Source organism: Zootoca vivipara, chromosome 8, assembly GCF_965207765.1.
Source record: "Zootoca vivipara chromosome 8, rZooViv2.hap1.1, whole genome shotgun sequence".
Lineage (NCBI taxonomy): Eukaryota > Metazoa > Chordata > Lepidosauria > Squamata > Lacertidae > Zootoca > Zootoca vivipara.
In genome coordinates this window covers 54,745,785-54,771,364 of record NC_142591.1, presented here as the reverse complement: position 1 = coordinate 54,771,364, position 25,580 = coordinate 54,745,785, and the positions used below count along the sequence as shown (strand labels likewise).

General features: G+C 39.6%; 1 protein-coding gene across 3 annotated transcripts in view; it reads left to right on the top strand.

Annotated features, from left to right (window-relative positions):
* ARFGEF1 (ARF guanine nucleotide exchange factor 1) overlaps positions 1 to 24,537 on the top strand; it is a 65,368-nt gene extending 40,831 nt beyond the window's left edge. For all 3 annotated transcript variants that reach the window (XM_035125749.3, XM_060277764.2, XM_035125747.3), the window contains 22 exons: positions 77 to 248; positions 2,003 to 2,154; positions 3,952 to 4,080; positions 5,811 to 5,969; positions 6,268 to 6,418; positions 7,422 to 7,512; positions 8,546 to 8,586; positions 8,676 to 8,845; positions 9,122 to 9,273; positions 9,393 to 9,565; positions 10,330 to 10,490; positions 11,577 to 11,707; positions 14,691 to 14,820; positions 15,521 to 15,656; positions 15,742 to 15,880; positions 17,053 to 17,119; positions 17,905 to 18,034; positions 18,934 to 19,073; positions 19,720 to 19,888; positions 20,820 to 20,958; positions 21,852 to 21,969; positions 23,193 to 24,537. In XM_035125749.3, coding sequence (XP_034981640.3) covers positions 77 to 248; positions 2,003 to 2,154; positions 3,952 to 4,080; positions 5,811 to 5,969; positions 6,268 to 6,418; positions 7,422 to 7,512; positions 8,546 to 8,586; positions 8,676 to 8,845; positions 9,122 to 9,273; positions 9,393 to 9,565; positions 10,330 to 10,490; positions 11,577 to 11,707; positions 14,691 to 14,820; positions 15,521 to 15,656; positions 15,742 to 15,880; positions 17,053 to 17,119; positions 17,905 to 18,034; positions 18,934 to 19,073; positions 19,720 to 19,888; positions 20,820 to 20,958; positions 21,852 to 21,969; positions 23,193 to 23,357 — 3,015 coding nt within the window. In that variant the 3' untranslated portion in view covers positions 23,358 to 24,537. The remainder of the gene's footprint in view (positions 1 to 76; positions 249 to 2,002; positions 2,155 to 3,951; positions 4,081 to 5,810; positions 5,970 to 6,267; positions 6,419 to 7,421; positions 7,513 to 8,545; positions 8,587 to 8,675; positions 8,846 to 9,121; positions 9,274 to 9,392; positions 9,566 to 10,329; positions 10,491 to 11,576; positions 11,708 to 14,690; positions 14,821 to 15,520; positions 15,657 to 15,741; positions 15,881 to 17,052; positions 17,120 to 17,904; positions 18,035 to 18,933; positions 19,074 to 19,719; positions 19,889 to 20,819; positions 20,959 to 21,851; positions 21,970 to 23,192) is intronic.
* Positions 24,538 to 25,580: the final 1,043 nt, after the last annotated feature.

Sequence of the window (25,580 nt, the reverse complement as noted above, 5' to 3'; positions counted from 1 at the left end):
CATACATCCTGTTGTAATTACTACTGATGTTGCTTTCATGGCTAATACTAAACTGCTCCCCCCCCCCAATTTCTAGGTAAAGAATAAAATGACAAAAGAACAATACATTAAGATGAACAGAGGTATCAATGATAGCAAGGATCTGCCTGAAGAATATCTATCTGCCATATATAATGAAATAGCAGGGAAAAAGATCTCAATGAAGGAAACAAAAGAGTTAACAATACCAACAAAAACAAGTAAACAAAGTAAGCCCCCACAGCATACCAAGCTTCACAGAGTATTTGTTGCTTTTCGCTTTCTTGTTGATACTGATAACCAACCTAATAAAACTGCCTTGTTATAATGTATCTTTCAAAAATATATATATCAGTGAGCAAGTGTGCGTACACATCTCGTTACTCTTCTGCATTCTCTGTCTTTATATAGAGATATAAACCTGTGCAAATAAATGGCAACAGCAAAAATGCACTAAATTGCAGTATAGGAGGGAAGTTAAAATAAATGCATTTTCATATTTCATATATATGTACCCTGTTTCTCATATTTTAAGATATACCCATAAAATAAGCCATAGCAGGATTTTTAAGCATTCAAGGAATATAAGCCACACCCCGAAAATAAGACATAGTGATAGGTGCAGCAGCAATGCCGGCCGCAGCAGCAGGAGGAGGAAAACATAAGACATCCCTTGAAAATAAGCCATAGTGTGTGTTTTTTAGGAAAAAATAAATATTAGACGTGTCTTATAATATGAGAAACACGGTAGCTTTCTGTTGAAACCAGCATATGTATTGTGTGTGCTTTTATTACAACCATGATTTTGTTGGGACTGAACCTGTTCTTGTCTAAATTTCTAGTTGTATAGGCATGTTTCAAACGGTTGGCCTTTCTTTCTCTCCTGCAATTGATAACACTCATGAAATCTGTAATAGTTCTTGTTGCAACCATTAACTGTTCAAATTTCAGCTCTGAATATCAACATATTATATATTGGAGTCAATATTTTCAAGGGAGTAGGCAGGGTTTTGTTAGGGTGTAGCAAATTATCCCACCACCCCCTTATCCTTCCAAACCAGTCCTTTTCCATCTATGTGTGTGGCTAAATTGTGGATGATAAATCACTTGTGATAATGAGTGGGGAACCTGGACCAATGCTTCTATCATCCCTGGTCATTGGCCATGCTTATTGGAGCTTATGATGTGCAGTCCAGCAACATCTGAAGAGCCATGGGCTCCTAATACCTTCTTTAGATTATTTCAATGGGGTGACATCCAGTGATGCCTGTCTAATTGTGCCATGAATTTCCTCTACTCCTTTAGCATATCATCCCTTCCCCAATTTGAAAACTGAAAACATCTTGTTTAAAAGCTAAAAACATTCCATTGTGTCTTTGTCTTGTGAGAAACAAGTCAAACATTATATGGTAAAGTGGGCAAATGTATTCCAATTCTATATATTGGTATGGTTAGCAAAAAGTGTTGGAACTGTTAATAAGAAAGTGGAAATGTTTTCATATATGGTAGATGTCTGAAGCCAATACAGTACTGAGCAAAGATAAGGAATAAAAGAGATCTAATAACACAGAGATTTGGAAATTGATCCACTCTTGTTTTTGTTATGCAATAGATTTGCCAGTGGGTTTCCAGTAAATAATTATGTATATGTGCATTGTATTAATGGCTAGATTTTGTATGCCTAGCAGCGAAGGACAGCAATTCCTACAGTGCGGGTAGAATATATGACTGGCTGGTTATTTAAAAACAAACCACGTTAGAATGTAGGAAGGAAAACAAACAAAACAATTTTTAATAGGATGGAAACCTATAGACGCAAAACATTTATTTCTTTGATTAAAAATGTATCAACATGATTGTGACAAGTTGTGCATATATTGCTGGTGTTATAAGTATGCTTTTCTTTGTATATTTGTTTTGTCTTGGTTTAGATTTTGAATAGAATAAAATGTTTTAAAAATATAATAGATACACTTGCTTCCAGATGTAGCTAGTGAAAAGCAGAGGCGACTTCTTTATAATTTAGAAATGGAGCAGATGGCTAAAACAGCTAAAGCGCTGATGGAGGCAGTGAGCCATGTTCAAGCTCCTTTCACAAGCGCAACACACTTGGAACATGTAAGACCAATGTTCAAGGTAAGTCTCATAAATATTCTGCTTTTGTACTTTGACTACGTTTCTTCTAGATAAGTGAATATTTTACATTTTAAAACACTATTGAAAGCAGTTCTTTGCTTTCTAAGAACACAAATTTCACTATTGCCAGTGTCAATTACTAGCTACCTAAATGTATAATAAATAACTTAACAAGCAATCTTATGCACAAGGATCTGGTAATAATAATAATAATAATAATAATAATAATAATAATAATAATAATAATCATAATTTATTTATACCCTGCCCATCTGGCTGGGTTTCCCCAGCCACTCTGGGCAGTTTCCAACAGAAAAATAAAACACAGTAATCTATTAAACGTTAAAAGCCTTACTGAACAGGGCTGCCTTCAGATGTCTTCTAAAAGTCTGGTAGTTGTTTTCCTCTTTGACATCTGTTGGGAGGGCGTTCCACAGGGCGGGTGCCACCACCGAGAAGGCCCTCTGCCTAGTTCCCTGCAACTTGGCTTCTCGCAACGAGGGAACCGCCAGAAGGCCCTCAGTGCTGGACCTCAGTGTCCGGGCAGAATGATGGAGGTGGAGACGCTCCTTCAGTTATACTGGACCGAGGCCATTTAGGGCTTTAAAGGTCAGCACCAACACTTTGAATTGTGCTTGGAAACGTACTGGGAGCCAATGTAGATCTTTCAAGACCGGTGTTATGTGGTCTCGGCGGCCGCTCCCAGTCACCAGTCTAGCTGCCGCATTCTGGATTAATTGTAGTTTCTGAATCACCTTCAAAGGTAGCCCCACGTAGAGCGCATTGCAGTAGTCCAAGCGGGAGATAATTAGAGCATGGACCACTCTGGCTAGACAGTCTGCAGGCAGGTAGGGTCTCAGCCTGCGTACCAGATGGAGCTGATAGACAGCTGCCCTGGACACAGAATTGACCTGCACCTCCATGGACAGCTGTGAATCCAAAATGACTCCCAGGCTGCGCACCTGGTCCTTCAGGGGCACAGTTATCCCATTCAGGACCAGGGAATCCTCCACACCTGCCCGCCTCCTGTCCCCCACAAACAGTACTTCTGTCTCCAACCGCCTCCTGCCACTCACACAGGACCTTCACTGCCTTCACTAGTTCTGATTTGAAAGAGAGGTAGAGCTGGGTATCATCCGCATACTGATGAACACCCAGCCCAAACCCCCTGATGATCTCTCCCAGCGGCTGCATGTAGATGTTAAAAAGCATGGGGGAGGGGACAGAACCCTGGTAGAGAGCATGGAAGCACAAATGAGGGCAGTGTAAAGTAACAGCAGATCCTGGGCCTGTTCAGAAGCCCAAGGGGGGGAGGAATTTACAGAGTGGCAACACAAAATACAGAGAGCTAGCATGCTTGGTGTCACTGTGGCAACCAAGGCCAACTGTTGGCATACACAGCAGACAGTTCCCAAACTCCCTGTCCAGAGTAAACGCACTGTGAAGCCATGCAGAGAGAGCCCATGGATGACAACAAGAATACCCCCGCTTTGGAATGTAAACATGGAAGTAGGGACAGGGCAATTTGGTAACTAGCAGTATGGCAGCCATAAATGCAGTGTACCATACCAGTCACACAGTAACAGTGTGACCAGGTAAATAAACCCATATGGAAAACACCAGCATCCCCAAGCTTTATTTATTATAGATTGAAAACTAAATAAATGAAAAATCAACGGGTGAATCAAGTTTGCCCACATTATAGCTTTATAATGCTGGTCACATTTATCTGGACTACATAATAATTAAAGTGTGTGCTGCTGTTTGAATGATTTATTTTTATTTTTTTTATTCTAGTTGGCATGGACACCATTCTTAGCTGCATTCAGTGTAGGATTGCAAGACTGTGATGACACAGAAGTTGCCTCTCTTTGCCTAGAAGGCATACGATGTGCAATCAGAATAGCATGCATTTTTAACATCCAGGTAATACTGAATTCTAAGGTTCAGTAAAAGTATTGTAAATATTCATGATTATATAGTAGCATTGCGCCATAAAATACATGGTGTGGTTTTCCAACAGTATAGTGTTATATTTTACTCTGGTTTTAGCTTATTGGTGTTTTTTTTTAATGTTTTAATAACAGTTTGTACTTGCAATTACATTGTTTTATTCTTTTTGAGCTTTTTTTCAATTAGTAGTATATAATCGTTGTTAAACAAATAAAAGTCACTTTAAAAATGGAAATAATCATAGAATTCAAATGTCAATGAGATTAATATATACATGAGACTGCAAAGTGGATATAAGGTTATCTTCAGGCACCTTGCCAGCATATTATACTTTTTCTACTTAATAGTTTACTAAGAGAGAAAAGACATTCTCATACACAAAACAGGCAGAAAATAGTGGTTTACCTGAGTTTCATCATGAGTAATTCCAGTTCTTTTGCAGTCATACCTCGGTTTAAGTATGCCTCGGTTTGAGGTTAAGTACGCTTCAGGTTAAGTACAGACTTCCGGAACCAATTGTGTACTTAAACCGAGGTACCACTGTATTTTTTTGGTATAGGAAAAGCTTCCTTATTAAAATATATTGCTGTATCTTTTAGTACACCAACTGTAAGGAATTCCAAGCCTGTTCACTTTGGGGGAGCAATCACTACTGATTAAGCTTCAACATTACAGTACCTGCATTATGTTGATGTATCCGGAAAACTGCTGAGTGTAGATATCAGAGCTATTTCTTCTGTATTTTGTTGTGTTGAGTGAGTTCATACCATAGTAGGCAAGTGTTAGGATTCCTGATTATCTCATTAAGATCATAACCTTTTGGGTTTTAATTTTGTTCATGTATGGAACAATTGTTTATATTATATGGATAGATATAGATATACTACCTATTAAGAAAACGTCTCAATAAAACCCATTAAAATGCAATAATAAGATAAAACCAACAGCGCTGAATCAGTACAAAATTTAACTAAAATGTTATGACATAAGATTTTAGCTGTCCAAAATGGTATCTGTTTTCATATGTTCTTTGCAGAACTTGAGGAAAGTAGGTGACTCTCATAATTCAGTTTGCACACTCCTCTAGGAATGATGCACAGACACATAAAGAGAAAAAAGCCTACTTCCTGTATAAAATCTGGTTCACAACTTTTGTAGTATTTGTGTTTGAGTACAGTAAGGAACGCAGGTGGCGCTGTGGGTTAAACCACAGAGCCTAGGGCTTGCCGATCAGAAGGTCGACAGTTCGAATCCCCGCGACGGGGTGAGCTCCCGTTGCTCAGTCCCAGCTCCTGCCAACCTAGCAGTTCGAAAGCACGTCAAAGTGGAAGTAGATAAATACCTACAGCGGGAAGGTAAACGGCAATTCCGTGTGCTGCTCTGGTTCGCCAGAAGCGGCTTTGTCATGCTGGCCACATGACCTGGAAGCTGTACGCTGGCTCCCTCAGCCAATAATGCGAGATGAGCGCCACAACCCCAGAGTCGGCCATGACTTGACCTAATGGCCAGGGGTCCCTTTACCTTCCAGTAAGGAAGGAGCCAGAGTCTCCTGTGATTCCCCTCCCTCCATTACATTGGCTTCAATATTGACATCTTGCATCTCTCTTAATACAATACTATGGTGTAGTAACTGCTGTGATATCTAGCAGTAGATGAACTAGGTAAATCCTGATGAATTAAAATGCTCATTTTTCTTCCTATAGCTTGAAAGGGATGCTTATGTCCAAGCACTAGCAAGATTTACTTTACTTACGGTGAATTCTGGTATTACTGAAATGAAACAGAAGAACATTGATACAATAAAAACACTCATTACAGTGGCTCATACTGACGGAAATTACTTGGGAACTTCTTGGCATGAGGTAGATTATATTTTAAATTGCTATATAATAACTGAATGTGTAGACTATACATTCTCTGTGTATATATTTGCATGATGCATAGATAACTTTTTCATATACTAAAACCATATTGTCAAATTTAATTGTATATTTATGTTTTTAAGAGGGTTTGTGTCAGTGTGAGATACCTAAAAGGTTTCTGGAAATTTGCTTGTGTGTATGGATGAAAACTGCTAGGCTTTACTAACATTTGATGTTAAAAATGATCTGTCTTTCAGTAGATTTGTTATTTTATTTTGTTGTATTTTTTAAATTCAAGATTTTGAAATGCATCAGTCAGCTTGAATTGGCACAGTTAATAGGTACTGGAGTAAAGCCACGTTACATCTCTGGGACTGTGAGAGGACGAGAAGGTTCTTTTACAGGAACAAAGGATCAGGCACCTGATGAATTTGCAAGTCTAGGAATAGGCAAGTATTGTAAATACTACTAACTACTAGCTGGAAAAATTGTTTTAAGTACATTATGTCTGCCTTGTTGCTGGTTTAGATTTGTCAGTGACTTTCCTGTAGAAAGAAGAGAACTATACAAATATTCTATACGGTACTATTGCCTGGTACCTTCATGACATTTCCTTAAGTGCCAGGTGAAAAAGTTTCTCTTTTTTAAAAGATACTTCTTTATTCATTTTATGTACAATATTTATAACAGAAGACTTCACATCCAAAACGAAACAGTATAAAACAAAACCTTGAGTCTCATATTTTCGTTTGTACTGATTCTTCTCAAATTCCCTTATTTTACTATTCCTTAATATTTGTTTCTCTATATCCAGGCCTTCAGCTGATTAACATTCTGTGGCCTTTTAAATGTGTTTGTGGGATTGGGGTTATTGGTTTGTTTTCGTTTTGTGTTCCCATTTTGTATTTTTATGTTGTGAACCACTCTGATCAGATGAAGCTCAGTATACAATTCTAATTAAGAATAAGAATGGGTTGTATCCAAAGTTAGTCATACTTGGAGTAACCCATTGAAATAACTGAAGGGGACTAACGTAGGTATGTTATTTTCAATGGGACTTTGCACTAGTACATAGTGCTTCCATCATATTCCATGCTGTTCTGGAGGGCCCTTTTTTGAAATATAAGGAATCCAGTGGATATTTGGGTGGGGGGAAAGCAAAAATTAGACACCTTTCCTTGCACAAGTGAAAGTTATTTCTACTAACTTCTACTGTTTCTACTAACATAAAGTCACCAGTCTTTGTGTAAAAGAGCTGTATGTGTCATTGACAGACAACAGCTCCTAACAATAGCCAGACGACATTGCAGTGGGAAGCAGATTTTATCCATTTTTACCATTATCTTTGGTATTGCTAGCAAATATAATTATTTCAGTGTTTGCAAAGTAACTTTTTTCCCTTCCTCCCTTCAACAATCCATCCCTTCTGTTAAAAATTGATGCATCTGCTAGTTGGAGGAAATATGGACTGGAAGCAGATTGCAAGTATTCAAGAATCCATTGGAGAAACTAGTTCACAAAGTGTTGTTGTTGCTGTAGACAGGTATGGTATTGTGTTTGCCTTTTGCTTGATATAGTGAAGTTTGTATAGGAGCATAAATATCTTGGCTGTATTGGAAATAGTCATATTACTTGTTAGCTTTTTTAAAATAAAAAAAAGATACTACCTCTAGTAATGCACTAGTAATGTTTGTTGATCCAAAGAACTAAATGATACAACTGAGTTAGTGAGGGCAAAATGGAAAGGGTTGGCAAGGTTACGGGGGCAGAAAAGAAGCATGGGAATACTTCAGATGGTTTTGCAATCCACTTTTACCTTCTTTGTACCTCTGGCATGGGAGGGGAAGCAAGGGGATGACTGCAAAACTTTGAGAGGATCAGCATGAGGCAGGCGTTTTAAGTCTTTCTGCGTTTTCAACCTCTGACTTGGGGATATTGACAGGTGGGTTACCCACCTGTCAAAGCTGTGGTGGGAGCCAACAAGGTTCCGCCCACCGCAACTTGGTCTAAGGGGAGCTTGGGGAGGTGTGTGTCTGGTAGATGGAATTGTAGGCAAGGTTGGCAAGTAATGCAGGGACACAGCTCCTAGTATATGTACAAGCAGATTCAGGTGGATAGCTGTGTTGATCTGTCATAGCCATAATAAATAACAAGATGAAAAAGTGGCACCTTTAAGATAAACTAATTATAAGCTTTCAAGGTATGAGCTTTCATGTGTAATACACACTTTGTCAGATACTCAGAAGCAGAGCTATGTACAAGCAGTCACCATTTTGTGCAGAGGTTCCTTTCGCAGCCCCTGCACACATCAGGGGAGTGTGTATAAGCATGCCATGCCCCTATTACGTACCCATTCTTCCCTTTCTCAGGTCCAAAAGGACCCACACATAGGCAATTGCACATCACTTGGACATGCCTAAAATGGCCATTCCCTGTATATAAATATAATCACACACATATATTTATATGTCAAATATTCAGTGGTAGGGTTTGTTGACCTTTAATCTTCATATATATTGAGAAAAATCTGCCGTGAAAAATTCTTACACAGTTCTGTTAAATTGTGTCTTTGACAGAATATTTACAGGATCTACAAGGCTAGATGGAAATGCTATTGGTAAGTTTTGGACACTGCTTACCATACTAGTTTATTAACATTTTTTAAAAATATATATTTATTAAGTGGATTCTCTGTGGATTTAACAGTGGATTTTGTTCGATGGCTTTGTGCTGTGTCTATGGATGAACTGCTGTCTGCCACTCATCCTCGGATGTTTAGCCTTCAGAAGATAGTGGAGATTTCTTACTATAACATGGGGAGAATAAGGCTTCAGTGGTCTAGAATCTGGGAAGTTATTGGAGATCATTTCAATAAGGTATGCCTCCTATTTACTAGCTCTTCCACAAAGCCAATTGGACCTTTTAATTTATATAATAAAAATGCCCCATCAGCATTTTGAGTGCTGAAAATACCACCAGTTAATTACTTACTGAAAGTTAGACTTCAAGAAATGTTTTAGAAAATAATTATGCTAAGTTAGAGTATAATTTCCTGTTGGTTTTGCCATACATTTATTTACAGATTTAAATAATTTTGTATATTTTTTACTTTTTACATTGTATTTCATGAGTTTCTAACTTGGCTTTGCTAGGTTGGCTGTAACCCCAATGAAGATGTAGCTATTTTCGCAGTCGATTCCTTAAGGCAGTTATCAATGAAGTTCTTAGAAAAAGGGGAACTTGCTAATTTCCGATTCCAGAAGGACTTCTTAAGACCATTTGAACATATCATGAAAAGAAACAGGTAATAAATGATGTGTAACGGATGAGCTACCTGAAATCATTCTTTCATTCTCTAGTGTACAAAACTAAAGCTTAGAGTTTTAACTACTAAATTGTTAGTAAATTTTGTCTCTGTTGTAGATCTCCAACCATTCGTGACATGGTTGTTCGTTGCATAGCCCAGATGGTAAATTCCCAAGCAGCAAACATCCGCTCAGGATGGAAGAATATTTTCTCAGTTTTTCATCTGGCTGCATCTGATCAGGATGAAAGTATAGTTGAACTTGCCTTTCAAACTACAGGCCACATTGTCAGTGAGTACCCATCATAGCTGCCAACTCTCCCGTATTCCCTGGTAAACCCCCATTTTTCCAGCCATTTCCCGCTGGCAGCCCGGATTTTTTAAAAACCCATAAATCCCCCAGATTCTTACCAGCCCGGGGAGGCTCCTTCAGCGCATGTCTGGAATCTCTGGACCTGCGCAGAAACGATTTCTGGCGCTGTGGCCATTTTGGAAATGGGCAGAGCATGCGTAGAAGCGACTTCCGGTGCTGCTCTGTCCAGTTCCAAAATGGCCGCAGCGCGACTCCTGGCACTGTGGCTATTTTGGAAATGGGCAGAGCATGCGTAGAAGCAACTTCTGGTGCTGCTCTGCCCAGTTCCAAAATGGCCACAGCGCGACGTCCGGTGCCGATCCTGGATTTTTCAATCTGGGAGTTGGCACCTATGGTACCCATGTATAATTTACAGCCTTTTGCCAAGAGGTATAATATATTCTGTTCTTATTGTGTTGCTTTTTAGCTTCAGAATTTTTTTGCATAGTAAAACCTAAATAATAATATTTAATAAAAATCATTTTGCTTTACTACATAGGTAAGGGAACTTGTGGCCCTTCAGCAGATGCCATTGGCCTACAACTCCCATCATACCCAGCTGGCTGGGGGTTTTAGGAGTTGAAGGTCCAACATTATCTGATTTTATCACGACAACAACTGTATCTTAAAAATCTTAGAAGTTGTTTACTATGGTTTAAAGGGCAGATATTCAAACTATTCATCTGTACTTTCTTTTCTTCCAGCAATCGTGTTTGAGAAACACTTCCCAGCAACTATAGATTCTTTCCAGGATGCAGTTAAATGCTTGTCCGAATTTGCATGCAATGCAGCTTTTCCAGATACAAGTATGGAAGCAATTCGCCTTATTCGTCATTGTGCAAAATATGTATCAGAAAGGCCACAGGTATAATTTATAGGTGGTAGTAGTGTTTATGTACAGCTTCATCTGCTAAGTCTTGACCATAAATGTTCTGGTGTAAAATAGAGGAGAGAATTTCATGGGATGACGTTTTTTTCTGAATGCTGATATGATCCAGTTTCAACCAAGGCCAGATCATTCCCCCCGCCTGGAGACATGGCCTCTGGGGGTCTGGTCACAAAAAAAATCTCTCTCTAAAGATATTAATTCCAAGATATGTGTAATATATATTTTATACAGTATTCCCAAAATAGTATTTAATTAATTTACAGTATGCATTCCAGATTATTTAAAAATGATTCAGGAATTGCTTTAAAATTAATTTCAGGTGCTGTTCACCAATGTGAATTTAGGAAGTGGAATGAATAACAATAACAACAACAATAATAACCATAATTTTATTATTTATACCTTGCCCATCTGGCTGGGTAAGCAAATACTGTGTCTTCATCCTTGTATTATAAATCCAAAGAAAGCTTTTATAAATAATTTTTATAAATTATTTATTAAAAGTGTTTTTGGTTTTTTATCCATCTGTCAGCAGAATGGAGAAAGAAACAATTTTTGGCAGCTCCCCTGTCCCCATGACCCCCATACTCCCCTCCCTGAATTCAGAGCAGATTGCGGGAAAGGGGGATCAATTTGAAATTGCTTCATTATTCTGTGAACACCTTACATGTCAGCCGAGCAGCACCATTGGATGCCAAGCTATGGGTGTAATAAATTATTGCATTTGTTAACATCCTTTTGGAAATTCTGATGAGGGCAATAGTTGGATCCAAGGTGGTATTCAACTAAGACTTACTCAAAGTAGGCCCACTGAAATTAGGCATTACAAAGGCAGGTCCATTAATTTCTGTAGGTGTCCTCTAAGTAAAACTTAGTTGTACACTGTTTATAGAAACCTCTCTGAATCAGGGCCTGATACGTGATAGTTAAAGTAGCTTTACCTAGGAAGCAAATTATAATTTATTTAGCATCAGTTGGCATGATGATTTTCTGGGTATAGAACATAGAAATTGCATTTAATACTGTGTTTCTGCTGTATTGAACTTGTGTTTGCTCCCAAAGGCATTCAGAGAATATACCAGTGACGATATGAATGTAGCTCCAGAAGACAGAGTCTGGGTGAGAGGATGGTTTCCAATTCTCTTTGAGCTTTCCTGTATCATCAATAGATGCAAATTAGATGTAAGAACCAGGTAACAAGCCATATTTGTAATTCAAATTTTTAAAACATTTTGTTTCACTTGCAAGTCTTCAAGCAAGAAATGGGTGGGAAATAACACTGTTATTGCCATATAAGCAATCTATCAGCAGGAGACAGCATTTTGGAAGGAACTGAAAAGCTGAGAATACAGGTCCTCATAACAGTTATGCAATTATATCCATTTGTTTGCTATAGGGACTTATTGTATGTATGCGTGTGTGTGTGTGTGTGTGTGTGTGTGTGTGTGTGTGTGTAAATAGTTAGAGACAGATAATTAGTGTAGTAGATATAGGTTCTCTCTGTAAGGGGTTAGATTTCTAAATGTAAATCTCTAAATTTACAAAATAACCATTCAACAGCACATTAAAATTTAAAGCTATTTGCAAAGAGTTATTTACTGTATATAGGAGGCTCTTAAAAAAAAAAGTACCGTATATTATGGCGTATAAGACGACTTTTTAACCCCAGAAAATCATCTCAAAAGTCGGGGGCCGTCTTATACGCCGGGTATACGCCGGGACTGGAGAATCTGCGGTCGCCGCATCTGGTGGGGGGAGCTCAAAAACGGCCACGGCCGCATCCCCGCTGTATGCGACGGCCGTATGAACGCCCAGGGAATGAGGGGAGCCTCTTCACTGCCGTCCCCACTCTCCTCCTCTCTGGCTCCTTTTCCCTCTCGCTGCCTCTGCCTGCCTTGATCTCTCTCTTTCCCTGCACTGCTGCTTCGATCGCTGACTCTCCCTGCCTTATTTCTCCGTGTCTCTCTCTCTCTCCCCGCGTTGCTGCTTCCTTCGCTGACGCTCCCTGCTTTATCTCTCCGAGTCTCTCTCTCTCTCTCTCTCTCTCTCTCTCTCTCTCTCTCTCTCTCTCCCCCCCCCCACGTTGCTGCTTCCTTCGCTGATGCTCCCTGCTTTATCTCTCCATGTCTCTCTCTCTCTCCCCGCGTTGCTGCTTCCTTCGCTGACTCTCCCTGCCTTATTTCTCCGTGTCTCTCTCTTTCATTGAGGAGGAAGGCTGGGCTGAGCTGTTTTCCTTGATGCACTCGCTTTGTATGATGAGAGGTTTGTTTTTTAAAAAATATGAGGTGGTATTCAAACATGTAATACAGTCCAAGACAAGCTTTGCCATTTAATTCTATGGCGTATAAACTGACCAAAAGTGTGGAAGGAACTGGAGTAGAAGAGCCTACTCTGGGTTGAGTTGTTTTTAATCTTCAATCCCCAATACACAACTCCATGAATTAGGCTTTTTCTCCCACTGTAGCTTCAGATCTGAACCCCTTCTGCCCGTGTTTTTTTTTTAATGGTTTTATATTCATTGCATTTTAGACTTTCCCTAGTGAATGGGGGGGGGGCGAGAAGCCATGGCGAAAGGGCAGCTCTCCCAGGAAAGGATGTGGAGAAAAGGCCATCGAGTTTCAATGAAACCCAGTTCACCCCACAGGAGCATAGGGAGTTGCCTTATAGACCAAGCAATGCCATTGGTCCATCTCACTTAGTGCTGTCTGCACTGACTGGCAGCAGAGCTCCAGGGATTACCATATTGAAATCAAATCTGATATTTTTTAAATTTTTATTTGGTGTGCATTGGAAGAGGGGTAGTCTTAGATGGCGAGTATATCCCAAACTCTATATTTTAACTGGAAAAGTTGGGGGTCGTCTTATACGCCCAGTCGTCTTATACGCCGGAATATACGGTATTGAAACAGCACATAGCCCCCAAACATTTTCCTTCGCTGCCACAGAACCTTTAAGAACCTTTAATATGCAAAAGCTTAAAAGGTGCAAGGAGATAGGATAATATTATAGTAAGGATGGAATAACAAATAAAGTGAGTAACGCAACAATAACAAAAATAATAGTAGGCAAAGAAGATTGCACACGGGTGGAGGGAAGTACTGGGTTGTGGGGGAGGGAGGTGAAGGTATTGATTGAAATTGTTAAAGATTTGTATAGGATTTAAGAGACTTAAAATAAGGAAAGAAGCAGCAAGAAATATCAAGTAAAAGTATTGGAGAGGAGATCAGTGTAACTGAAAACATGAGACTTACGGTTTTGCTATATATGATTTTATTTTGGATTTGTCTGTTGTAAAGAATGTACATTATGTGAATAAAACAAACAAACAAAATAAGCTGGAAAAAAGAGATCAGGATCTGATAGCATGCATTTCTATCTCCGATCTACACATAAAAGTTAGAAAGCAAAATAAAAGACTGTGGTCCTTTGCAGTATCTGGTGCTGAATTGTGGAAGGCAGGTGGTTCTATAGAAATATTAGCACTTTACATTCTTAAATGTGTGAATACAGCATTAAAACTAGGTTGTTGTTGTTTTGGAGATTAACTTTCCTCTCTGTCCAGTAAAATACATTCTGTTCAGTGCGTGTATATTACCCACCTTCACAGTTCTTCAGCTACCCATCAGCTTGGAAAAATAAGGGAAATGGTGTTTAGAATTGAATTTCTAATGCAGTGAAGAACAATGCTGCATAGTCTTGCCACATCTCATTGCAGATGCTTCTGTTCTCATGTGAAATCTTAGATAAAATAGAAACTTTTGGAAGTTCTTTGCTTTGCAAAGGGGGATGGGAATCAAATCTGAATACTTCTCTTCTCAGCTTTTTTTGTTGTTTGTAATATCACTGACGTTTGGCAGAACTGAATCCTATTGTAAACTGCATTTTTGTAACATTTTTGTGTCCTCGCTTCACATAAAAGCCTTTTTTATTTTTTTCCTTCCTTTCTTTCATGATGGAAACTTAAGATGGCATATATGTAGGATTCTCTATGCAGGCACTATAAGGTTACTGCATCATATGCCTTCAGACCTTGCCCTATTGGGTACACTGTGCCTGTTCTTACTAGTTTCAAGATCCCCCTTCAAGTTTAAAAATAGATTTTAAAAGTCATTCTAGGAACTGAGAGATTCTGTTTTGCTCAGGTTTCCCATATTTGCCATTTACTTTTTATTCCAGAGGCTTAACAGTTATGTTTGAAATAATGAAAACGTATGGCCATACTTATGAAAAACACTGGTGGCAGGATTTGTTTCGGATTGTCTTCCGGATATTTGACAACATGAAATTGCCAGAACAACAAACTGAAGTAAGTATAGCTTATGACTTACGACTAGAGTTCTATTTATTTTTCTATTGCTGTCATAAGCTCTTTTGCTCAAACCTTTCTTCAGATAAGATGTTGCCCAACTGGCTATATTGTAGAATTGCCATTGTGTTCCCCTGCCTCTATGCTTCATCCCAATCTACAGACCTGTATATGGCGTCCCTTGCGGGCAGACTTTAATGTTGAAGCACATGGAGTTTATATCTGCATGGTGAATAGCAGTATAACACCTCAGTTAGATCTCTTTCCATAATGCCATTCTGAATCAGAGGGGTAAAGAGATCCCATCTCAGTTTATTAAGCAGCCCAGGATTGTTGTAAATAGTCTGCTTTTTAATCTTCTTGTGGTTGTGAAAAGCATTTTACTAACGAGATACTGGAGTTAGAAATGCCTTTTCCATAAAACTGGATTTTATCTTACTGCAACTGTTTTTAAATAATATCCAATCCAGTGCTGTTTTTCTAGAAAAAGAGGTGCCCAGAACTCACCATGAATGCCTCCCTCCTTCTCTTAGAATGACAATGGTATCCACCTGAGAGGTGCCAGAACTGAGTTCCACTGTGTTCCAGCTGAAAAAAAAGCCCTGGTCCAATCTCACTCAAGAAATTTGACCCTACCTGGTTTTTCAACTTCATTCTAACTAATTCCTTCATTGCTAAGTTCCCTCTTCCTTTTTCCTAGAAAGCTGAGTGGATGACAACAACTTGCAACCATGCACTTTATGCAATATGTGATGTATTCACCCAGTATTTAGAAGTACTTAGTGATGTCCTTTTGGATGATATATTTGCCCAGCTGTACTGGTGTGTTCAGCAAGGTAGGTGCAGGCAAGCTATTGTACACAATGAAACAATTTATTCTATATAGCATGAACAAACCAATGCCTTTGTTTTGTGTTTCAGACAATGAACAACTAGCACGGTCTGGTACAAATTGCCTAGAAAATGTTGTCATTTTAAATGGTGAGAAGTTTACCCTTGAAATCTGGGATAAGACTTGCAACTGTATGCTGGATATCTTCAAAACTACGATCCCCCATGCGTAAGAGATTTTCCCCTTTCATTTAATTGGGATGAGAACAATGTATAGCTTTATGTACTTGTCTTATTGTCTATGCTTGGCATACAAACATAGGAGATGTGTCACAGCAGGTCAAGGCTTTCCAAACTGTGTTTTGCGTGAACACTCCCCATGCTCCTCCAGGGGCTGGAAAAGGTTTAGTTTAACCTCTGGTTTGCTAGTAAAACTGAATTACTGCGCTGCGAAATGATGCTCTGTACTAGTACATCTAGCTCAGTTTTGCTGACACTGACTAGCAGTGACCCTCCAGGCTTTCAGACAGGGTGTCTCTCCCAGCCCTACCAGGGATTGAACATGGGATCTTCTGCATTCAATGCATGTGCTCTGCCACTGAAATATGGCCCTTTTTGTTTCTGTGTAGCTCCTCTTATTTGTGAATCTGCACAAATGGGGACCTGCATATGCACAGATCAGATCTGGAAACTGAGTAACATGGGAAGTCGCCTCATTCAGAGCCAGATGATTGGTTCCTCTAGTCTAGTTCAATATTGTCAACGCTGACTGGCAGTAGCTTTCCAGGGTTTCAGGAAGCCTTACTTGGAAATGCCAAACATTGAACTGGGAACCTTTTGCATGCAAGGCTTGTGTGCTGCCACTGAGCTTTAGCCATTCTAGAACAGGTTCTCCCTCGCGTCCCTTTGGTTAGGGCCTCCGGTGCCAGTTGCTTGAGCCATGGGGCAGGCTGAGTGTTTCCCAATCAATTTTTTAAAAAATGATTTTCTTCTTAAATCATTCTGAATTACTGAATTTGCTTATTAGCCCAATTAAGCTTCTCTTTTTTAATAAAAGGGTTGAGGTTTCCCAATCCAGTCATCACAGATTTCACCTTGTGCCTGGGAGAAGGCTATAACACCAGTGCCTGTTTGCCTTATTTAATTTTTGAACTGTCTTGTCTTGACTGAACGCCGATCTATGGGGAAAGAGCTATCTCAGGCTGAGCTCAAATGGATTTCCTACAAATAGAATTTCATTCTATATTTATTTGTATAAGCAGCCTTGGAACATTTTATGTGTAACTTTTGTCTCCTTTCCTGCTCATAATGCTACTCAAAATAGGTTTATCATTGTTCTTGTCTTCAAAATTTAAGGTGTTATTTCTGTTTGTGACCAAACTTATGTTTTTGTTTTTCAAGGCTTTTAACTTGGCGGCCAGCAGGGGGAGATATTGTTCCTCCGTCTCCTGGAAGAGAGAAACAATTGGTATGTTTTCCATGTGACATTGCACATATCTTTGTAAACCAAGAAAACCTTTAATAAAAAAAATATGGCAGGGGAAATGTTTTCATATATATGAGTAAAATGTACCTTTTGTAGAACAAGAGAGGTTTTCTTAGACCATTTTTTGTTGTTGTTGTTGTAAGTAAAAGTCTGCAGGTTCCTTATATTTGCATTTGTGAACAGTAGATGACAGCTAACGTCTGAATAAATAACCATAGGATTGGTCTGTTACACTAATTTTCTCATAAATGTTGACTGGATTCGGACACAGTGTCAAACCATATTTTTTTGGGTATTACATGAACTAGCCTGGAGCTCAGCACTCCCCTTCCTCTTTTGCACTCTCTCACCTTCGTAACAAACATTTGCCTTTGCTTCTGAACCCATGGCTTGCCCAGTTTGGATAAAAGGAAATGCAGGAGGAGGCAAAGAGAACGGGATACTGAACCTGAGGTTTGTTCATGTGACACCAAGTCTTTGTTGCTGTTAAGCCTTGCCAATGTGTGGCCCTTAAATATTCTGAAAGAAGAGTTCAGTTTATTCATTCTTAGAGCAGTTGAAATAATATTCATTTTTAAGAGGCCTGACAGCTGTGTTTACAGCAAAGCTTAGAAAATGAACTGTACCCATGTCCTTCTAGGAGACATAATGACTGTCAAGTGGTGACTAAAATGTAGGTTCACAAAAATATGCTCCAAAGTAGGGTTTCCTCAGCATTGAACTTCGTTTTGCTGAGGGTGCTTTTTGCTATTTCTTTCCATTTTCAGGATACACTATCTCAGAAATCTGTAGATATCCATGACTCTGTGCAACCAAGATCTTCAGATAGAAGACAGTTTCAGCCCATTGTAGGGCTACCAGCAAGTGAGGAGGCCAGCAAAAACAAGCCTCCCGCAAGTGAGTGGTTTCCTTAAGGAGTTGTTTCACAAAGGCTGGGCTGCAAAGGCCCTAGTTGGTAAAAGCACTTCTGTTTATCCAGTGGGACCTCACTATTCCCCACCTCCTTTCCCTGCCGCTCCATACATTGGGCTCTAGACTACTTCCAAAATTCCTTGAAGCATTGGGAATGACTTTTCAAGTGCTGCTTTTAAAAAGAGGAGGGGATGCCCAAAGCCTGCTGCCTGCGCAGACGTTTCCTTTATGATTTGTTGGCTCTGGGCTGTGCTTGTATAAAATGAGAGTGGTGATGCGTCCAGGATTGCTGCAGAATATATTTCATTCAGGTTGCCTATAAAATGGTTTTGCATTTTAAAATAATTGTACTTCTTTACCTTGGACTTGATATATTAAGAAGATACAGGCGCTTTTTTTAATGACATTTATAGCCTGAAGATTTAAGCTTAGCTTTTTAGCAACATTTGTTTGCACTGATAAAGAGAGGTAGCACAGGATACTTTATTTTATACTTTAAATTATTGATAACCACCTCTTCATTGTTCATGTGATCCCAGCGCAAGGAATAACATTGAAACACAAGAAAACAATAGTCAATTGAAATACAACTTAATATTAAATTAGAAAGCATATTACCAACATAACAGCACCAGCCATGCAAGGGGTGCCATTTTAGCCACATGCTTAGTTGATTTTTTTCACCTGTAGTTGAAACTCCATTGGTGTTAGAGCTGAACACAGCCAAAAGGGAAGGGCATTCCAGAGTTGGGTACCACTATTGAGAATCACTAAACCATACAGTAATATGTCTTGGCAGTTATACTGCTGTGCAGTGTAAGTATCTTGGGAGTACTTAAACATTTACTTAAATTGATGTTATTGTTTTGTGCTTTGTTTTAAAGAATTTCCTGACCAGAAACTGTTTGGTGCTCTGTTGATCAAATGTGTCGTTCAACTGGAACTCATTCAAACAATCGACAACATCGTCTTCTTCCCAGCAACCAGCAAAAAGGAAGATGCAGAGAATCTTGCTGCAGCACAGGTAAGTACAGTTTGCCGGTTCCAGCCTTTGGAGATGTGCATTTATTCTCCATTTTGGGGTTTCAATGGTCTTGTTTTGTAACATCTGCTTTCTGCTGGAAAATTCCTGAATTTCCATGGAAGGTAATTCTCTTATCAAGAGCATAACCAAGTTTACATAGAACCTGGGAAAGAACTGCCAGTGACCTTTATGCTTTATTTCCCCTGCTTCTGGTGTAACTTTTGAAGTGCCTCTAATTCAGGCTAACAGTACGCAAAGAAATCTCTTCTCCTAGGTATAATATGCCAAGAGTCTGATGGGAATGTCCTCGTTTGCTGTTTGACTCTCCTCTGTGCCCTGGGAGCCAGTGATGTAGATTTGTAGGAAGCTCACACACAGTCTTTCTCACCCATTCATATACATCCCCCAGCCTCATGAGATTACAGCTTAGAAATGAAGCTCCGAAGTGGCATACTCTAGAAATTTAATCATGTGTGAGTAGACATCAAGTAAAAGCAAAGATCAGACCAATTAGCTTTTGAAGAAAAGAAACTAGAGTAATGCAATTGTAAAGTTTTTACCATTTAGTTGCTGCAGGTATTGAGAAGTTTCATTATCATATTTAAAATATTTAGCAGTATGAATGCCATTTTTTCTTTTTCTTCAGAGAGACGCAGTAGACTTTAATGTTCACGTGGATACACAAGATCAAGGAATGTATCGCTTTTTAACATCCCAGCAGCTTTTCAAGTTGCTGGACTGTTTGCTGGAATCTCACAAATTTGCTAAAGCTTTCAATTCAAACAATGAGCAAAGAACTGCACTGTGGAAAGCAGGTAAAACTTAGGAGTTTTAAGGACTCATATTATATCATTATATATTACTTTATAGGGATATGGGTGGCGCTGTGGTCTAAACCACTGAGCCTCTTGGGCTTGCTGATTGGAAGGTCAGTGTTCAAGTCCCTGCAACGGGGTGAGCTCCCGTTGCTCTGTCCCAGCTCCTGCCAACCTAGCAGTTCAAAAGCACGCCAGTGCAAGTAGATAAATTGGTAGCGCTGCAGTGGGAAGGTAAACGGCTCTTCCGTGCGCTCTGGCTTCTGTCACGGTGTCCTGTTGCACCAAAAGCGGTTTAGTCATGCTGGTCACATGACCCAGAAAGCTGTCTGTGAACGCTGGTTCCCTCGCTGAAAGCAAGATGAGTTCCACAACCCCATAGTCTCCTTTGACTGGACTTAACCGTCCAGGGGTCCTTTACCTTTACCTATATTACTTTATTCTGCTATGTGCAGTAAAGAGCAGGGGGCAGGGGGTTGGACTAGATGGCCCTTGTGGTCTCTTCCAACTCTATGATTCTGTGATTCTAAGAGTGACATGTTTTAATATAAATCTGTTTGCATTTTTGAAGCTTCCTGATCAAAGTAGATGGATGACATAAGCATTATGTGAACTAGCTTGTGCATCCCCATTCTTTTCCCTGCCCATCTATACACATTGGGCAGTATTCTACTAACATGTCCCACCAGAGCAACAATTTCCACTTGTGCAATTGAATGTTTTCCCCCTCTCCTCCCCCTGTGCACATCATCCCATTGACTCTCCCTAAATCTGCTCCTCTAGAACAGACTAAAGGGGCAAACGGGAGAGAGGGATAACACTCCGTTTCATAAGCACATTACCTTAGAGCTAAATTGGATCCCACCCATTATTCCAAAGTAGGCTTTCCGATAAAGGTAGTGAAATCTAAATAGTGATATTGTTTTGACAGGTTTCAAAGGAAAATCTAAGCCCAATCTGTTGAAACAGGAGACAAGTAGCCTTGCCTGTGGGTTACGCATTCTGTTCCGTATGTATATGGATGAAAGTCGCAAAGACGCGTGGGAGGAAGTGCAGCGGAGACTACTAAAGTAAGTACCCATTCACAGGCTTTCAAAACATGAAAGTGTACCGTTCAATTCTGTAGAATGCAAATGTGTTGAATATTTACTTGAAATGGAAATGTGTAGTGTGCAAAAACAATCCTGGTTTATGTGACACCCCGCCCGCCCCCCCGGTCCTGTCCTTTCAGTTCCTTTCCATAGGGAGATCAAGACTGTTGTAGTTGCATCAAAACATAGATGTCATTCTGCATAATTAGCAGAGGTGTAGTCAGAAACAACAAACATTTCATGCATCTGATTAAGTGGGCTGTGTTCTATGAAAGCTTATACCATCATCAGCTTATTAGTCTTTAAGGTGCCCCAAGACTCTGCATTTGTTCTGCATAATCACTCTAGTAAGATCTGCATTACAAGCACATGTGCCTACTAATGTACCTTGCATTTATGATTCTGTCATTTCAACGTGATGCCATTCTTGTATAAACTATCTGTGGGAAGAATTTCCTATTGTCATTCAGCTGGTTTGTTTGACGGTTCTGTGAACACTGATCTCTCCCACTACCCAGCCTTATCTGCCATTTTTCCTTTTCTTTGATCAGTGTCACTGCCCATTTTGAGATAGGACTACACCCAGCTTATGTGATCAGTGAATCATTTATTTCTAGCTATTCCATAGAAACCTGTTTCAGCAAGCCAACACAGACATGTAGAAGTTACATGTTTTGTTTTATTTACTATTATTGATTTTAATTCTCTTTTGAATATTTATAAATACATGTTTAACTATTTTTGTTGATAATGTTTTCTTTTATATTTTTGCAAACCGCTTAAAGGTTTTCTTACTTTTCTGACAACTTTAGTCAAAAGTCCTACTGTAGCAAATTGTTCTCACACCTGGAACTGTTTGTTTTGCTTTGCAGTGTCTGCAGTGAAGCTCTCAGTTACTTCCTTACTTTAACATCAGAAAGTCACCGGGAAGCTTGGACTAGCCTGTTACTTTTATTCTTAACAAAGGTCCTAAAAATAAGTGATGATCGGGTAAGTAATAATCTCAGATAGGTAAGGCATGCTGAATATTGATTCCAGGCCTCAGTGGGGCACTTTTGAAGACTGCAGAGTTTGAAAATAGAAGGGGGACTCTTCCCCAGACTGATTACTGATTAATCAATTTATCCTGGATTTAGTGTATGTTGGGTCCCTGCATCAAGTAGTTTGTGGCAGGCTTGGACTCTGGGCTTTAGCATGCCCTTGATGTTGCTTTTCCAACATAAATTGGTTCCTTCCTGCTGCCTCATGGATGATAATTTTGCTGGAGGCCATGGGTATAGCAGAGAGGGACCCACCTACTGTCCCGAATCCCTCAGCTTACAGAGATACCACCACATATGCACAGTTCATTCAAGATACTAATGGAAAACATCTAAGTACCCCCAGATTATTCAGGAACACCAAATTCAAGAGACTCCATGAGAAATGTCCTACACAATATGCTGTGTGCACCATATATAAAATGTAGTGTCCAAGACGTATATGTATTCTGAGGCCTTTGGGGCATTCTAATCAGGGCCACTCCACTGAAAAAAATCCAACTAATGTTGCAGGAGAAAGGGAGATGCATAATGATTAATGGAGATACATCATGATTGAGCCACACACTGCCCTTTTCCTGACTGTTTTTGGAGCAGACTCTGAACCAAATCTGATAAATGAATGTTGCACTCCACTGCTGGAATCCCAGTTTTTGCCAACAACTCCAGTGAAAAATAGTAAAGCAATTATTGGTCATAGAAAAGCACAAAGCACCTGTTGCTGTTTTGTCAATGATCTGGCTCTATCTGCTCCAACAAAAAAAAGAAAAGGCAAGGTTAGGGTGGGGGTCGTGCATAGGTTGCATAGTGTGGTGTGCATTTTTTAATTTGAAGGGTGTTAACTTCTCCCAGTACTCTAGAATTATTGTGTATTTGTCTTAGGATGGTTTCGTCCCTTCACCCTTCATCGCATTTTGAGAATCATTGTAAAGACAGTTGTTGTTTTTAAAAAAATATCTTGAGGAAAGGAACACCAAAATGTTCCTCTCTGAAAGATTTATAGAATTGTTGCTACACCACTTTTCAGTTCTGCTGTTGCCTCCTCCTTCACTATAGAAATCCACTGCAAATTCTTTGTATTTCACTAATTTTTGATGTAACGTGTCTCTATGTAGTTGGGGTGTCAACTCATTCTCTCAAAACTAACAGATTCCCTTTCCCCCCATTCAACAGTTCAGAGCTCACGCGTCATTCTACTATCCTCTCTTGTGTGAAATAATGCAGTTTGATCTGATTCCTGAGCTGCGAGCTGTTTTGCGAAGGTTTTTTCTGCGGATAGGGGTAGTTTTTCAAATATCTCAGCCACTAGACCAAGGAATGGGAACAGCCAAGCAGTAGAAGTGTGGCTAAGGAAACAAAGGACCAAGATCACTTGCACTGAATGTCCATAAAAAGGGGCTCTCTTGATATGGAAGTGTGCATCTACGGGTTCACAATACAGATTAAAACTGTAATTTAGGCTTGCAACACTCTAGTTCTCCAGTGGATTCTCTCTCCCTCTCTTCCTCCACTGGCTTGTGTTGACCATAGAGCCAGTTTTACCACAGTCATGTTGTCAGCCTGGACTGTGATAGCCTCTTAACTTTCCTAGACAGAGATATATATCAAAAGATGTTTATGATGGGTGTGAATTTAAGATGTACCCAAAGAACTAACACATTTAAGAAGTTTGAACTTTGACAGAAGTACAACTCAGGAGGGCTGCATTTTGAAAAAGAAATGTTTGTACTAAAAGATATGAAAATATTGCTCATGTAAGAGATCTAGCAACTATGTGGAATTCTTATTCTGGAGATTTTTGATTTTTTTTGCACACTCAGGCTATCTGAGATCTAGGTAATCATCCTTCTGTGGGGAAAAAAATGTACAGAGATGCAGGTCTGTAATATAAAGTCCTAAACACTATATAGTTATTCCTGCATTATTTTATTTCTTAGATACCTGTATGTTTGTTTACCAAATGCACTAGTAAGGAGTTGAGTTCTGATTTTTTCCATCTGTATCCCAAAAGCTAGCCTTGCTGCCTTTTGTCAAGAAAACAGATTGAAAATGTTACAACTGACTTTAACTGTTTGTAATATACCTGTGATAGGGCTTTTAAATATAATAAGCCATCGCAATGATCCTTCAGGACTGGAACTTGAATCACTGCAAACAAGTCTAGGTTTTGTCCGCTGTCACTCCCCCCCTCCTTTTTTTGGGTTGTTTGATGTAGATTTCACTATGTACAGAATTTAATGTTGAATATATTCAAGTAACAAATCTGGCATGGTTTGAGGATGGTTTTAAATTTATTGGAAATGTATTCATACTGTGAATTGTGCTCTGATGGTTAAAGAAAAGATTGTCAAGCATTCTGTCTTACAGTGGATGTAGAAAAAAATTTCAGATGGAAAAATGTATATGGTACAGCTCTGTAAAGTTTTCTATGTAAATTCTGTACAACTTTCTGTACAATATTGGTTCTCATCTGGCATATTCTAATCAGGTTATAGGTCAATAAAGTTTTTGAATTCTTTCACTGGTGCAATCAAAACAAATGCAATGTAAAAACAAATTGCTTCAGTGTTTCAACTTTGGTCCAACAGTATGCTGCCTTTGGAAACTTTGCAAGCACAATAATTGTGGGTATTTAATTGCATAACTAATGATGATTGTCAAATGGCCAGAGTATTACTTCTACAAAAAGAAGAGAAGCAAGTACTGTAAACCGATATAATTTTTTTTGTCCGGCATAGCATCAGTGGGTTGGGCGTACTTGTGCCTCTAATGGATGAAGGCAGGAGTAGGTTTTACAGGAAATAGGCTGGTCCCTCTTCAACTTTTTGCTCCTGCCTTCATGAAGCAGTCACATTCTCCCTTGGCTCCTCTTACTAATTCATCTTGGTTTAATTATCTTTGATTTCACCCCTACTGTTTTTCTCTCTCCCTAAAAAAAAGTGGTGGAGCAGGTGAATTAGAATGCTTCATTGTTTATTCCTTTCACTTCCACTAGCTGGCTTCAGAGAAGAGGATCCAAGGGCCTGGGCTTCTCCACCCATCTACATTTTTTTCCTATTGCATCCTGCAGCTCATGGCAGCAATCTACAGTGGAGCATAGGCTACAGCATCCCAGCTTTAAAAAAAAATCTGAGCAACTTCGCTGGATGTTCCCACCTCATATCCAGAGAGCCTCAGATTGTCCTCTACAGCCATGGTGGTGTAGTACACATAGATCTACCACCCTGTAACCCCATTTAGTCCTTGCAGAGATGGCATGTTGCTGATGTGGATTGCCACAGTCACATCCCAGCACTCAGCAGGTACAAATTAAATACATGCCGGTTCCCCCCAGGCCACACTAAGGGACTCTTTCCAAGGCCCAAACAGACCCAACACTCACAAGCAGGTCAGACCAGACCTTTTGGGCCCACCACTTCCTTGCAACAGGTGTGTGTGGTGTCCCTTCTCCTGCTTGAGTCCCTACCTTTCCTTATAGGGTGGGATGGCGCCATGTCGGGCCCAGCAGCCCTATAAGGCCTCACATAAGACCAAGCACCTCCAGGGGCCTGTTACTAGCTT